The sequence below is a fragment of the Coloeus monedula genome (genome assembly GCF_965178545.1).
Source record: "Coloeus monedula genome assembly, chromosome: 1".
In the NCBI taxonomy this organism is placed as follows: domain Eukaryota; kingdom Metazoa; phylum Chordata; class Aves; order Passeriformes; family Corvidae; genus Coloeus; species Coloeus monedula.
The window spans coordinates 143,128,643-143,142,187 of NC_138781.1; the positions used below are offsets into that span (position 1 = coordinate 143,128,643).

Genomic DNA, 13,545 nt, shown 5'->3' on the forward strand with positions numbered 1-13,545 from the left:
CAGTTTGAATATGGACAATTCTCTAAGCCACTTAAAATTGTGACCGCCTCTGTGATCCACATTTAAGAATTGACAAACTCCCCCCCCCCCCCTCCCCCCCCCCCCGATCTGTCTCGTTTCCGGCGCTGGCACAGGTGGCTGCGGGCCCCGTGTGGGGGCCAGCGGGCCTGGACAGGCCCTGCTTGGGCCAGGCCGGGCCGGGCCACGGCCATCCTGGAGCCATGGACCTGTTCCAGCCGTGGAACCCCCCCCACTGCCTTGCCATGGGCAGCCGGAGCGGCTCGGCTCTCCCCCCTCTCCACTGCGATAAGAAACATTCAACATTCCAGCTGCAAAGCTGCAAGGCCAAGGTGAGATTAACCCTTTTACTGCTGTGAAGAGCTGAAAACCTGAGGGAAGTGAGAGAGGAGATGCTTAAAGCTGAAATTCTGTTGTGAAGCTATGATATATCAGAGTACCCGTTGTAATTTCATGAAGATATGGGGGGTGGAGTGTTCGACTCGTAAGCAAAAGCACCTGTGCTGAGATAGGCAGATGCTGATGCAGCTGTAATTTCATGAGAAGTTTGGACAGGGAGAGATGAACCAGATGAGGACTTTTGCTCCAAATGGGAAAGGAGAAAACCTCAGTCCCTAGAGATGCTCCCAGAGATAGTCCTAACGATGAAGATGATGAAGACCCTTTGCTCCCAGGGAACGAGAAGGGCCTCTGTTTTTGAATGGCCCAACCTTAAAATTGTACCCCAAAAACTTCAAGAGTGGACCCTCGAAAGCAGTTGCAGGAAAAGCTGCAAGTCGGGGGAAAGGACTCACATGCGAGCAGAGAGACTCCTCTTCCTAAATGGGCTGAACAATATTTGGAAGTGGGCGGCTGTCTCGTTGTGATAATGTTTTCATAGCACGAGCAAGAAGAGACTTCTCTTTCTAAATGGACTGAACAAGGTTATTATGGAAGTGGTAAACAGACTGAACATCTGAAGGGTTGTCTTTTTACATTGTCAGTGGGAGAAGGGAGGAAGGTGGGGGGAGGAGGAGAGTTCTGAAGGTGGTATAATTTTTTTTTCTTTCCTCTTTTAGGTCTGTTAATAAACTTCTATATATTCTTTCAAGTTTGGTGCCTGCTTTGCGTTTCTCCTAATTCTTATCTCACAGAAGATAAACAGTAATGAGTATTTTGGACCAAACCACTACAATAGTGAAGGAGAAGGTCACTCATTCTTTGAAGAATAACAACAGAAAGAAAGAAACCAAAGGGGCTGTCCACAGAATAGCCAACTGCTCAGGTGATATGAGAACTGGAAGTTGGAAAATACAATTTCTTCTCTGCTTAGAGCAGGAACTCTTCCACCACTGAAGATGATGAACTAAATGCACTAGGACATTATAATTTCCTGGAGGTGAAGCTATTTTATTTTGAAGAAACTAATTTGGATTCACTGGAACATAAAGAAGACAAATAATTCTGTCTCCTAATATAAAATAGTCTGTATTGTGGGTCTTGGCCTTGAACCCAGGCCTTTTCTCTCCAATCCATGTTCTAAACAAATACACAAGAAAAGAAACTACTTCCCCCCTGAGTTGAGTATTTTTCTGCATAAAAAGGAAACTTTTGCAAGGACTGAGAATATTTCTGAGAATAAATTTTAGCTTTTTCAAAAGGTCTTTTCTTGTCATGTATGTTAAAACTGTAAAGAAGCAAGGGCAGTGGTTGAAATGCAACCTAAGGTTCTCATGGTCTATTATTACTGATTGATTAACCTCAATTTCTTCTCTGTTTCGAAAGAAACATACTGAACTTCACTATATATTGTTGACCTGGAGGAAATGGTCTGACAGCATATGCTTTCCAACTACATTAAATTCAGGTTAGAAATATCTGGATTACACTTTCTAGTTGGGATTTAGCGTAAAAAGATGATGAGCCAGTTAGCCTCCTTAAATTGAATAAATTTCTAGTCAAGTCCAGAACTGAAATTTGAAACACGAAGTAAAACTTAAATGCAAATGTTAAATACAAATCCAAACTAAAACTAGTTAACTATGAAGTTAAAGTTTCTAGGTCCAGATATTTGAGTAGGACTTTCAAGATTTCAACTCTGTAGTTAAAGGATCAAATTCTAGTTTAATTCCCCTACACGTCCCTTTAGAGCTCTCAGCTCCAAACATTTTATTCTTTTTCATCCATTTCAAAGTTATTTTTGTGAAGTTCACAATAAAAGGTGAACAATCTGATCTGGTGTTCTCCTATGCTCCATCAGAGAGATATTTCACCTTGCTCTATAGCCAAAACTGAAATTATCTAGGCGATATTTTACTTTATGTAATTAGAGTTAACATTTTGCAATATATTGCTCATTATTAGCTTCCTCCACTGCTGAAAAGGAAGAAGAAACACATCTCTTTCTAAATTTTTTAAAATTTCTCTAACATTTTTTCAAGACATTGGGAAACTAAGCTATATGATAATGTAGATACACTCATAGCTACTACTTAATACTTTAAAAAAAAAAAATCTCAAAAAGCTTCCTTACTATCAGGTAATACAACTAATGCTATGTCTTTCAACAGCAGCAGCAGAAAATTCTTGAATCAAAATACAACCTATGAATCACATTTGGCCTGCCATAATACTTTCCAAGTACTGAACAAGTCATAAGCTTCCTGGCTGCTAGCTTTCTAGCACTATCCCAAAGCTCTGCTTTATTTTCCCCCAGCACTTGCCTGGCATGCAATTCCAGGACACCTGTTTTTTTTGTAATACAAACTATTCATTTCCTATTTCCCTTCCAAGTAGCAGTGTTTGGCTACAGAGCCTGTGAATGGCTCTGGAAGAGCCCTGGGGATAACCACATCTGAAACATCAGGTAACAGTAATCTGAAAAGGCCTTTAATTATTCAGGAAATAAAATTCCAAACAGTTCCTACACTTGAGTATATTCCTTATGTCACATGAAAACCACCTTTCTCACCATGACTTGGATAAGGTGTTTTTCATGTCCTACTGTGACAAAGTAGGTAGTAAAAATTAGAGACAAAATTAAAGGTTGGAACAGCAAGGACAAAGTAGATACATTTTTTTTTCTAGTAGTATACAGTTCCTTACATAAAAATATGAAATAGGATTAAACCCTATGGATTAATTGCACACAGTGATTCAGACATCTTCTTGAACTTTAGGCACCTTTCTCAAATATTACTACAGAATCATTTAGGTTGGAAAAGACCTCTTAAGATCTTAGAGGACAATAGCTAACCTAACACTACCAAGTCCTCCACTACATTATGGCTCTAAATGCCACATCTACATGTCTACCTCCAGGGATGGTGACTCCAGCACTTCCCCGGGCAGCCTGTTCCAATGCTTGACAACCCTTCCTAAATTTTCCTCAAAATTTTTCCTAATATCCAACCTAAACCTTCCCTGGCACAGATTTAGGCCTTTTCCTCTAACCACTTCTTAATTTGAAGAAGAGATCAACACTCACCCTGCTACAATCTCTTTTCAGGTAGTTATAGAGAGCAACATGGTGTCCCCTCAACATCCTTTTCTCCAGGGTAAAGACCCCCAGCTTCCTCAGCCTCTCCTCATAAGCCTTGTGCTGCAGACCTTTCACCAGCTTCATTCCTCTTCTTTGGGCACAGTCCAGTACCTCAATGTCTTTCTTGGAGTGAGGGGCCCAAAACTGCACACATTATTCAAGGTGTGGTCTCACCAGTGCCAAGTACTGAGTGACCACTAAGCAGGTCACTTTGTTATAGCAGGAGATTTGATTCATCAAGCAGGACCTGCCTTTTGTTAAAACTTGCTGACTGGGCCCGATCGAATTGTTGGCGTGCGTGTGCCAACTGCAAGTAAAGAAAAGCACTGAAATATGACAGATGGCAGATGCAGCAGGAAACAGAAGAGCTTACCTTCACAAACTGGAACCTTCCCAGTCCATGTGCCATCAGACCTACAGGCTCTGTGCTCTGATCCTCCTGCCAAGAAGAAGCCTGGCTGACAAGTGTAGATCAGTGTATAACCAAGTGATGGAAGATCCATTCCTGCAACATTAGCGTGACTTGGTGTTTCTGGTTGTTTACAGCTGTGAGCTACAAAGAAAAGATAAAATATCCTTCTGTCAAAATGGTGAAAATACTTCTGAAAAGATAATATATGCTCATTCTGACAGTTAACTAAGTAAAAAATAAATAGAAATTACATATTAATATGTTTTCATTCACATTATAAATTACTATATAGTCTATAAAATATTACAGTGAGTCTGTAAATACACTCTTAAACATGGACCTTTCAATTCCAAGGGACCAATAACTGACTTAAATGCACTTACATGAACAAAATCAGTTGTCTGCATATGAGAATAGAAACAGCACACATCATACCAGACTTAAAAGCAATCATGGCTTGTGACTTACATCACTTATGATATCTATGAAGCATTGTATAACAGTAAATAAATGGTCACTTGGAAAACTCTATGAAGGGTCAAGGAGAAATTGAAGGTGAGTTGTAAATACCAGAAAAATTAAATTAATATTTCTAATCTCATATGAAGTGTCTAACAATCACCAGAATGTGGGATTTATGTGTTATCTCAAAGACAGCATACCTCCAAGAGCAGAGTTCACCTTTCAACACACTGAGCTACTGTTTTTTTGTTTGCTTAAGATTAATGCTAGCACCAACTGAAATAATACTAATGCTGTTTCCTTCTGTGGATATGTTCTCCATTCACTGAAGTAATTCTATAGGGTCAGATCTTATAAGGTAAGACAATTTCCAGAAAAGTACAGCTGACTAGCTGAACTAGAAAGACTAACCTTGATCTTATATCTTCAGTAAATTATTGTTATTTACCAAAGTGTAAAAGATCTACGAAATGAAGTGCTGCTGTCTGTACTCCAAGAAGATTCTCTCTATTTCAGATTCAAAAATTTCCAATTGCAAACTCTTTTTTCCCCATCTTAAAATACCCTGACTCCTTGTTTGAGAAACAGTTCAAACTGTTTACTAGAACTGATTTTAATTATATGCTCTCCTACATATTTTAGAATTGGGCCTTCTGATACGTCCTGTTCTCACCACCTCCTGAGTTGGAAGGGTTGCACCCTCTTAGATAGAAAGTGACTTTGGATGAAGATCTGCCAATTTTCTCTCTCTCTCTTTTTTTTTTTTTTTTTTAATTCTATTGTTTCTTATAGAAAAATTCACTCAGAATCATATTTCTAGCTGCTGTAAGCTAGTAATGCAAATTTCTGTTACCTTTCAGTTAATAAAGTCATATAGATTAACTTTATGACAATTTTACTGCAGCTAAATAGTCTAGATAAAAAAAAATTGAGGAGAGAAAAAAAATTATCATTTCTTACGTATACATTCTGGCTGGATTCCACTCCATGTAAGATCAGGAAGGCAAGTTCGTGTTGTTGAACCATGGAGCAGATGTCCTTTTTTACACTGAAATTGAACAACATTTCCCACCTGTTGAAAAGTAGAAAACACAATAATATTGTTATGAGCAACTATTAGCTGGGATTTTTTTTTCCAAATTTGATCATTCCTTCATTTAATACAGAATTGATAAGTTGTGATTCTCTTTCTCTAGAAAGAAAATTATTTTCAGAGAACAATTTGATATGAAACAAAAAACTGCCTCATTCTCAGTAGATTTACTCTCCCCCCAAAGTTAGATCCTCCATGGAAGAAAATCAAATCCTCATTTTTTGTGGTCTCTCTAGTGTGTTGCTTTGGGCCTGGACCAGGTGACAAACTGTGAGTTTGGAAACAAAGCTTATGGTGCCTTCCCCACTCTGGACCAAGAAGGAGCCAGTTGGGCAAAATTGCCACAAACAAGGGAAGTCACAGAACTGAAATGGGTATTAGATTCTGCAGGACTTTTTCTGAACTTTTTTAGAAAGAAGTTCCCTTTGTGGAATGCTGGATACGTTCACAAGTTAAAATGAGAAATATTTGATTAGAATAGATGGGGCTGGTCAACAACACTGTCTCATGCTTCAGAATATTCCTATGATATTTTAATTTTTTTTAATGAGAGGAGGTAAAGAATAATCGCTCTTTACACCACTTTGATAATAGAAACCGGAACACAAGTACATTCCAATTTAAAATAGCAATTCATCTGAGATTAGCTTTTAATTATTATTCTTATTATGGATATGTGTTGCATAAAAAGGAAAATAGATTTCTTACAGTTTCTGCACAGAATAACTTGTTCAGCATGTCCAGTCATGGTGAAATTGATGAAAATGCAAATAATTCTTAGTTTCCATCAAAAGCGGGGAAATTAGATTAGAAGTATATCATTCAGAGAGTATTGTATTACACAGTGTGAGTGGTTAACTAAAATATTAAGGTGCAGAGATCGTATCTATTGTTCTCCAGTGGCCTGTATTAATATATTTATCAACTCATGTTTAAGCAAGAAGTTGAAAACTTGAAACTATCTGTGACAGCACACTTACAGTTCTGGTTTGGGTTTTATTTTTTAAATTATTTTGTTTAAATGCATAACACTTGATTCAGACTGATGCTCAAAGGTAAAATGTGGATTCTTTCCTGATAGTTTAGTATAGGGAAACAGCATTTCACTGCTGCAAGTATTCATTTGAAACTTTATAGTACGATTCCATTTCAGCTCAAGTTTCTCATCAGAATGAAATTTAATAATAACCCATGAACTACAGATAGTAGCTCATCAACACAGGATGTGATTTAAAATTCATCTCCCCTTTTTTGCTCTTTTCTGTGCTCACTAGACTATGTAATTACTTTTAAAAGATTTTGAAGAAAATACACTAAATCATTTGCATGATTAAGCACAAAGTAGTAAAATACTGCAAGTTTTAGAAGCTGCACCAAAAAGCTATAATGCTTTTTTTTTTTTTTTTTGGTAGCAAAGATCTCAGTTAAAACAATCAACATCAATAATATATTACTTTAAAAAAGTATTAGCCTTATGAAAGGTATGTTCAAATGACTACATCAGTGGACAAGGGAAGCAATACAGATGTCATTTTTCTGGACTTCTGTAAAGCTTTTGGCACAGTCTCCCAGAATATCCTTCTCTCTAAATTGGAAAAAGATGGATTTGATCAGTGGACTGTTAGATGGCTAAGAAAGTGTTTGGACAGTCACAATCAGAGGGTAGTGGTCAATGCCTCAGAGTCCCAGTGGACATCAATGACACATGGTGTCCCTCAGGGGTCTGTACTGGGACCAGTGTTAATTAATATCTTCCTTAATGACACAGAAAAAGGGATCCAGTGCACCCTCAGTAAATTAGTAGATGATACTTAGTTGAGTGGTGTGGGTGACATGTCTGAAGGATGGGATCCATCCAGAGGAACCTGGAAAAGCTTGAGAAGTGGCCCATGGGAGTCTCATGAGGTTTAGTAAGACCAAGTACAAGGTGCTGCACTAGACCTTTTAGTAGGATTGGGCTGAGGTATGAATAGATCAAGAGGAGCCCTGCCGAGATGGACTTGGGGTGTTGGTGGATGAGAGGCTGGACATGAGACAGCAATGTGCACTGGCAGCCCAAAAAGCCAGTTGTATCCAGGGATGCATCAAAAGCAGCATGGGGCAGCAGGTTGAGGGAAGTGATTCTGCCCCTCTATTCTGTTCTGATGAGACCCCACCCAGAGTCCTGCGTCCCACTTTGGGGGTCTCAGCACAAGAAAACCATGGACTTGTTGAAGCAAATCCAGAGGAGGGACACCAAAATGTTCTGAGGGATTCTCCTACGAGGAAAGGCTGAGAGAACTGTGTTTGTTAAGCCTGGAAGAAAGAAGGCTTCAATCTAGCCTAATTGTGGCCTTCCAGTACCTGAAGGGAGCCTAAAAGAAACACAGAGAGGGACTGTTTACAGACACATGCAGTGATAGGACAAGGGAGAATAGATTCAAAAGAGAGTAGGTTTAGATTAGATACTAGGAGGAAGTTCTTTGTTGTGACGGTGGTGAGAGACTAGTACAAGTTGCCCAGAGAAGCTGTTGATGCCCCATACCTGGCTGTGTCCATGGCGAGGCTGGATGGGGCTCTAAGCAACCTGGTCTACTAGAAGGTGTCCCTATCCATGGCAGGGGGGCTGAAACTAGATTATCTTGAAGGTGACTTCCAACCTAAACCATTCGATTATTTTATGATTTTACCAGAAACACAATCTTTATTTTATATGTAAGCCCCAAAGCAGCATTAAAAATGCAACAGTTGCCCAAGAGAGGAAGATAGTTTAATAGGTGCTGCCATGCTGTTCAAGGTAATGAATAAATGAAAAAAATTAAAATCAATATGCAATCATTAATATATTATATTTATTAATTATATAGGATATGTATAGTAATTACTGAACAAATATAAGTAATTTTTTTTAAGTTTCTTGGTCTACTTTGCAATACTCTTGTGTCAGAGGCACCAGGTGGCGCTACAATACAGGATTCTATGCTCAAAAAATTCCCAGTCCTGAGATGTTCTGATTTGTTCTAATTTTTATTCTACAGCTCAAGTAGAAGCATTATTACTCTGGGCAACAGTGTTTGTATCCAATAAAAAAAAAAATATTTCCTTGTATAGTGCTTGATCATGTCTGTTCCATAGCTGGTTTTCTATAGTGTCAGTTATAGTTTGGATATTCCCAAAATTAACATCAATAACTTTTTTGGTTTTTTAGGCTAAACCCCAAAGACCATATATTTGTTATTCGCTAAAAGGAGAAATAGCAATCTGAGAAGAAAATGCATAAATACCAATCTGCATCCATTTATAAAGTACTCTAGATAATTTTTTCACCAAATAAGATTATAATAATGTATAATAATTATTAAAACAATAATAGTAAGTTATTATCCTTGTTATTTCTTATATTCCTTATAGAAATAGAAGATACTTCTAACTCTCATGAGTTACTGTACAATCAGTTTTTTTCTCTAGATTTCAGTTTACCAAAGAACATGAAGATACTCTAATAAACTTCTCTATCCCCAGAAATTTGTGCCAAAGAACTAAGAAGCTAAGGGAATGTCAGTTATTTCTCTTCACTAACTTTTAGCATCATATTTTAAGTGAATGAAAACATACATCATTAACTCTTCACTATATCTGTAGTTTGGTAGCCCAGTAATACATTATTGCCCTTGTAACAGGGGTTTGAGTTTGCAAGACTGCTGGACAGAAGCTTGACAGGCTTCCTCTGTCTGAAAGAGTCTTGAGCTGCCTGGAATTTTGTGTTTGTTTTAGTTTTGTTTTGTTTCGTTTCTAAACTTGATTTAGCTGTAAAATTTAAAATTTCTGTGATCAAGTAGCTATGACCAGTTTTTATGCCTTTCTTTGTCTTTATATGGTACAATCACAGCTTTATATCCACAGCAGTAAAAAAAGAATCTACTATGTGCAGAATGAGCTATTTCCCATTAATGTGATGTGGTACAGAGAAATATAGGCCTGGTGCTGGAACGACCGCAAAGCCCTTGAGAAACGCAGCCAACAGGTTGCTGTGAAGAAGACTACAGTGTGACTATGATAAAAGATGCAACAAAGTCTGAGCACTGGAGATCCTGTTGCTGTGAACAACTCACCCTTAAAGACATACCGGCCTGGACAGAATCAGGTTTCAGAGGTAAAAAAGAACAACTATCTAATACAGGTGAAATGTACCTTATAGTATAGATAGAAATATAATGTGTATAGTGTGGAACTGTGGTGTGAGTGGTGTAAAAGTGTGTCAGAAACATTAGAAAGCCCAGGTGAAACACGAATGACAGAGACTAAAAAAAAAAAAGAAAAATCACATTTGTGCCAGTGAAACACTCCAGATTGTGACACTAACACACTGACACCAGAGACCTCATGACCATGAGAAGCAGTAGGAACCAGGAAAATACATGGTGTCTGATAAAAATTACATTTTCATGGATGCAGTGATGGTGCCAGCTGTGCTAATGGAGACAGCTATATTGTGGTAGTATAGCACTTCTCTTGGAATTTCATCCTACAATTCAATCAACATTGAAGTTTATATCAGCATTACATGCACGGGAGATTATTTGCAAGGCTGCTCAACATCTGCAGATCAAGTTTCATATGGAATTTCATAAAACAGAATCCAAGAGCTAGCAGAAGGCTACCACTACTGCATTCTGTCTATTTTCCTTTTTAAGTTCAGACTGCTCTTTGGCTCAATTTATGCCTCAATATGAGGGAAAATAGCTGAATTTCTACCAAAAAAAAAGTTGGAAAAAATATGAGAAGTAATAAATCTTGTATATATGACTGACTGGTCTAAGCAGTTCTAAATTGTTTCCTCAATTCAGTAGTACCTTGTGTTACAACAGCTTATGGTGAAAGTGCTATAAGCACTTTTCTATGTTTCTAGCAATATAGCTGAAGAAGTATTTCAAACCCCACAGTTTCTTTTCAAGGAGAGATTTATTTTCCAGATTACAGATGAAGTCAGTATTCACTAAGTTTTAAAGTTATTTTTTCTCCATTTAACACACTGCTAAGGTAGATCTGTCAAATAAAAAATGCTCAGATGAAAGGTAAACATCCTAGAAGTATGTATTCATAACAATTAAAGAATGTGATACTACTTATTTCCATTCCATGCCAGATATCCAAGTAGCCCTAAGATGGTATTTTGATGTTATTTGAACACATAAGAAACTGATCTGCTTCTGATTAAAGAATTCAATACTGTACAAAAAAAATCGATGCAAAATTCTGTTGCCTCTTTTTCTTCAAAGCTCTTATTTAATAGTTGAAGCATCATTAAAATGTGAGGTGGTGATATTTGTGCTTTTGTTAGTGTAGATTCAGGAGGTTAGGTTTAGATACACCTTTCTGTCAAGCCTCGAATTATCTTGTGTTTGCCTGAACTTTCAGTGCAATCAATGAGATAGCAAAACAGATAATCAAGAGTAGGGGAAAAAACAGGATGAAAACAACAGTGCTGTGGAAGTTCATAACTTGACATCAGTATTGTGAAAAGCAAGTGTCAGTCAATGATTTTTGTCAGAGAAGAGGTAGTGCCATTTGTTGAAAAGCACTTAAAACAGGATTCCACATATGAAGACTTGAATTCTAGTATAAGGCTATGGCTTGATATTTTTTTATAAGACAGAGAAATAAATTTAAACCTTGGCAATTAAGTAAATTAAGTTACCTTATTAATATTAGTTTAAATATTAAGTATTTAGGAGAGATAAAGCAAAACAAACAAAAAACCAACCAAACCAAAACAAAAAACCCACACCAGTATTTTGGAACAATTCAGAATCATTCCTTACCTTCCTGCTATGGATAAAAGCAAAAATCACTGTTATCCCATTCACACAGGAAGTTAATTATAGCATAATATAAATTCATTTACAATATTTTTGTGGTTTAAAGAAGTCATAACATTATACAATATAAGACAATGCAATATTTCTTTCCAGGATCTACAGACAATAACTTGTCTAGAACCAATCATTTTCACTATTGTTTCCACCCAATCAAGAACTAAGCTCAGCTTCATCTGTGTGACTGATACTTCTACACTGTTATGTATTAACTAAGCAATCAGAGTAACCAGAAACTGCAAATTTAGTTACTACATAAAATCAAACTCACTGTGTGAATGTAAGTTGCTGGCTAGGTAAAGAGACTGTGGCACATACATCTTAAATATACTGGCCACTAACCTTTTAACTGTTTACAATTTGGGTTTTTTTAGAATTTACAAGGTTGTAAACTCTGCCAGCAGTTACACTTATTTTACAAATGATTTGTCAATTGACATTTTGCTTGATATTTTGACAGTTCTAATGCTAGCTGTGAGTGATGTGTTACTCACAACTACAGTACAAATGAGAAAGACTGCATTAGCTTCTTCAATGAAACCTCATTAATATGTGAAACTGTGACAATAAAATTATAGAAAATACTTAATAAATTATTCGTTACATAGTTGAATAAAGAGTTGCCCTCTAGCATAATATTGTATTATAACCAAACAAAATTAGGCTAAGGACTGCCCCTGCATATCCTATCTTGGCACAAAGCAGCACGCTCAGTTCCTAGAGAAAACTGAGACAATTTTCACTTGCATATGATTGTGATCTAGCACAATCTGAAAACCCAAATATTGCTAAAACTAAGACTGAGTAGTACTGCATAAAGGCCATCAAAAGGATAAACCAAAGAAATTTCTGGCCATGAACTAGAGAAGTCTTTAGCTACAATTTGCTTTAAAAACTAATTTCATTTTGTATATTTGTTGAAGTTTCACTCAACCCTTTCCTTCATTTCAAGCAAACTGCAGTTTTTATTCTGCTACTAGACAGAGACCTCATGCAATTGTGGACCTGCTAGGTACTCTTCTGTTCATTCCTTTTCATGTGCCTGGAGCTTTCAGCCCTGACACCAAACACAGATGTCACAGGATAGATAGATTAGGCTCTCTCTTTGTTTACAAGATTCCTAGCAAACTATAAAGTGCATTTTTGCATCCCTAAACCATTCACTCATGAAAACATCTCACTGACATCACTGTTTTGTGTGAATCAGAAAATCAGCAGTTCAAAATAATTTTCAGTTTCATGATTCTTTTTCCAGCAGAAACATATGCAAGCACTGTCTGCCACAACATAGCTTTGTATAAAATGTGCCCAACAGTCTCCTGGGAGGCATCAGGCAGAACATGGAAAAAAGGTCAAGGGAGGTGCTTCTTCCCCTCTGCTCAGCCCCAGAGAGTCACAAGTGAGTGCTGGGCTCACCAGTGCAAAAGAGACGAGGACAATACTATATTGTCTATACACTATATACTATATATACCATCAAGTGATGGGCCACAAAGTGATAAGGGACTATAGCATCTGGAATACAAGCAGAAGCTGAAAGACTTGGGGTTATCCAGCCTGCAAAAAAACCCCCAGGGGCAGGACAAGCAATGGAAACAGACTTTTCTTCAGTGGTGCCCAGTGACAGGACAAGAAGAAATAGGTATAAATTGAAACATAGGAAATTCTCTTTAAAACCAAGAAAAAAGTGTTAATTTTCAATGTAAGGTTGATCAATTTGGAACAGGATGCTCAGAGACAGTGTTGAGTCTCCATCCCTGCAAATATCAAAACCACCTGGACACAGCCCTCATAAACCTGTTTTAACTGACCCAGCTTTAAGAAGGGGGAGTGGACTAGAAGTTCTCCTAACAGGTCTGTGACTCTGTAGTTTATTTGTGGTTCCAAACAGAATTTCTCTCAGGAAAAAAAATCCTGCTTTTTAGAGTATGTCTACACTAGCAGTTTGGCACACAGTATACACATTTTTAAGCAGAAAAAGCCTATTTAATAAATTGTAGGGAGAACTTATATATTGGTGGGAGATACTAAAATTCTTCAAGGTGAAATCAAGCAGAACTTGATCACAAGGTTTTTCATGTAGTGCATTGTTGATAGGGACACAGGGTTAGTGTAATCCAACATCTAGAAATAAGGAAACACAGCAACACATCAACAAACAACTCTTACAGAAGCAGTCTCTGAA

The 13,545-nt window shown here is 37.4% G+C and overlaps 1 protein-coding gene across 3 annotated transcripts in view; it reads right to left on the minus strand.

The window, feature by feature from the left end:
• The window catches only part of CSMD3 (CUB and Sushi multiple domains 3), a gene marked incomplete at both ends in the record, with an annotated part of 604,245 nt that overhangs the window by 12,975 nt on the left and 577,725 nt on the right, over positions 1 to 13,545 (minus strand). For all 3 annotated transcript variants that reach the window (XM_082293775.1, XM_082293774.1, XM_082293773.1), the window contains 2 exons: positions 3,912 to 4,091; positions 5,373 to 5,484. In XM_082293775.1, the coding sequence (XP_082149901.1) occupies positions 3,912 to 4,091; positions 5,373 to 5,484 (292 nt within the window). The remainder of the gene's footprint in view (positions 1 to 3,911; positions 4,092 to 5,372; positions 5,485 to 13,545) is intronic.